This window comes from Aedes aegypti, unplaced genomic scaffold (genome assembly GCF_002204515.2).
Source record: "Aedes aegypti strain LVP_AGWG unplaced genomic scaffold, AaegL5.0 Primary Assembly AGWG_AaegL5_hic_scaff_1679_PBJ_arrow, whole genome shotgun sequence".
Lineage (NCBI taxonomy): Eukaryota > Metazoa > Arthropoda > Insecta > Diptera > Culicidae > Aedes > Aedes aegypti.
The window spans coordinates 38393-41221 of NW_018735137.1; the positions used below are offsets into that span (position 1 = coordinate 38393).

The 2829-nt window shown below is 37.5% G+C and overlaps 1 protein-coding gene across 1 annotated transcript; it reads right to left on the reverse strand.

Annotated features, from left to right (window-relative positions):
* Positions 1–1698: 1698 nt before the first annotated feature.
* On the reverse strand, positions 1699–2823 carry LOC110680631. The gene is made up of 5 exons (XM_021856427.1): positions 2720–2823; positions 2501–2651; positions 2070–2399; positions 1885–2010; positions 1699–1829 (listed from the first exon to the last, which is right to left on the reverse strand). Exons 1-5 carry the CDS (start codon positions 2731–2733, stop codon positions 1761–1763), a joined length of 690 nt encoding a protein of 229 aa, XP_021712119.1. The 5' UTR covers positions 2734–2823; the 3' UTR covers positions 1699–1760.
* Positions 2824–2829: the final 6 nt, after the last annotated feature.

A 2829-nucleotide genomic window follows, 5' to 3' on the forward strand; every position in this document is an offset into this window, starting at 1 on the left:
ATAAAAAAGGGAGACATGTCCTCCCAAGGGAGTCTACGCAGTGCTAATGCTTAGTGGGGTAAAAACAACAAAATCACTTCCTTAGAGGGTTCAAAATACTACCGTTACTCTATTGATTGATATATTGAGCATATATGTTAATAAATATCGAATGATTCATTATAATTACATTTTCAGTGCATTACTTATAGGTGTTAAACGTCATATGTAAATTTCCGACTTAGCATAGCATAGCATAGCATAGACTGACTGTACATGTCAATGGTTGTACTCCGTGATTGATCGGAACTGGTAAGAGTTGCACACTGATCCAAATGAATAAGGGATGGGAGTTTCCGCTTACTCTCGCGAAGTGCGATTTTAGCAGATCTAATATTATTAATCAATAACGGCGCCGGCCAAGTCCTTACAGTCAGTCGGGATGGGGAAGGAATGTTAGGGTGTAATGATTGTTGCTTCTAGAGACCGAGAATACCTCTGCATCTCCACAATCACCACGGGAAGGGTGTTTATTAGTGAGGGAGGAAAAGATCTGGTATCAGAAGGCCGGCTCCAAAGGCACGTTCCCCACAGTCACCTCTGGTCGGTGATGCGATCCATGGACAAGGGGGAAATATACGACTTGTATTTAAAGCTAGTTTTGTATTTTTGTCTCGAGAAGTTTTTGGAAAAAATACGTCAACATCTATAATGTCCAACAATTCAAAAGACGTTTTTATTAATGACGAAAACTGAAAATTGCATGTATATATTTTAACTTACATGAAACAGGAATAATGCCGACACTTGTAGTGACGAACCATACATAGTTTGTTTGAAAATTACATATGAGTATTACTGTGCATTTTGTCTCGATATGGTAGAAGTTTTAAAAAATACGTCAACATTCACAATGTCGAACAATTCAAAAGATAATTTGTAATAATGTCAAAAAGAGAAAAATATATGTATATTAAAATTGTATAAGAAAAAAGCATAATGCCGACACTTATAGTGACAAACCATACAAAGTTTGTTTTAATATTACATAAAAGTTACGCTTTCAAGAAAATATGTGTTATCATAAGCATGAAACGAACTCACCAGTTGGTAATCCATTCTCGACTGAACACAAAACTGACACTGACAGCAAAACTTCTTGGCGTCCCGAAAACAAACCGTCTTGCTTGGGCCTTCCCAAATACGTACCCAGCAAAACGCTCAATTCAGCTAAATAAACACATTACAGCAAGGAATTTAGAAGTTCCTAAATAAACTACCTACATTCTGGAATATTATGTGATCCACGGCCCTGCAAGCACTTGGAGTCTTTGAACGTCGGGTGCTTATGACGATCTTTGGCGGTTTGCAGGAAAACAGTGTGTAGCGGCGAAGGATGAACCACGAGCTCGCCCAACTCTACGGTGAACCCAGTATCCAGAAAGAATACGAAGGATTCGATTTGGCGAGTGGCGAGGGTATTTAAAAAAAAAATATACGGTTTACCTAAAATATTGCAATAAAGATAAAAAATAACTTGACAATGTCATGCTTAATTGACATACATACGTGCGAATACTAATAAATTTAGCTGTTTCAATCAGCGACAATGAGCTAAGGGAATTTCACTTCATGTCAGTACTTCATAAATAGTGCAACAATGAACTATGTATTTGTTCTTGATAATTATAGTTTCTTTGGCTTAAAATGCTTTATTCAACTTGCAGAAATATTATTTCTTTCGAATTTAAGGTACGTATATCTTGTGTATCTTATAAAGATCATTTACTCAAATCTTTGATATCAGTCTTGGCCTTATTTTCAATAAGATGCTCTTCAGTCGGTGAAACCTAAAAAATAAAACAATTAATATAATGGAGCATATGGGTTGTATTAAAAACATACTGGAAAGTTTGTACGCTGTGGCGCAAGAAGCGGTTTGCATAAAGTCATGACAGGCACTTCGATGCAAACGTGGAGTAGGAAGCCAACGAAAAGCGTGATGAATACTACGGCGGATGTAAATAATATCTGTAATGAGTCATAAGTTTAATCCAAAATACCGACATATTAAAGGGAAGTAAACAAACCGTGGTAAAGGCGTTGCTCATTAGCGGAGTGGTGACATTGCGGTAGATCGCATAAACCACCGTATATTGGACGACATACGAAGAGTAGGATAATTTGGATAGCACCAACATTACTGGATGCTGTAGAAACGACGCAAACAGATTACGGGGCCGGAAGGTGAGATAGAACATCAGGAAGCATGCCAGAATGCCCCAAGATGCTTTCAAAAGCGATCCGTAGAGGGCGAGAAGTAGCGACGGTTCTGCGAGGTGGTCCCGAGGAAGACATACCGTCAGGACGTTCATCTTGATGAAGAATGCCACTGCCAACAGGAACATTGCATTGAAATTCTGAAAATGAAATTTGAATGTTTAACTGAAATTGTGTGCGAAAGTGCGAGAACTTACGACTCAATTATGAGATATTTGAAATAATGTATTATTATATTTACCTTTATGCTCTCTAACTTTTTTCCTTTACTGTTGAAATGATGGTACACAATTCCTGTGATAATTCCAAAAAAGTAGTTCCCTGCATTGCTTTCAAATGTAACATAAACTTTAAGGTAATACTCGAGATTTCGAATTTCGCCAATCACGTATCTGAAATAAATATGGGGATATTTCTGTTGGACATTTTTGGTTTTGTAGAAGTTAAAGAGTATCCACACCTGACGATCATCATAACGGTGGCATCCAAATGGTTGTAATAAATCACAGCAGCAGGCACTACTAATGCAAAGGCTATCAGGAAGCAAACCAATGCATTAATAAGTCTTGG

Excerpts from the sequence above, each read along its gene's own strand:
- LOC110680631 (XM_021856427.1), bottom strand. Across the intron at positions 2,011-2,069 it reads TGAGCAACGCCTTTACCACG|ATATTATTTACATCCGCCGT; the intron begins GTTTGTTTACTT and ends GACTCATTACAG. Across the intron at positions 1,830-1,884 it reads CACAGCGTACAAACTTTCCA|GTTTCACCGACTGAAGAGCA; the intron begins GTATGTTTTTAA and ends TTTATTTTTTAG.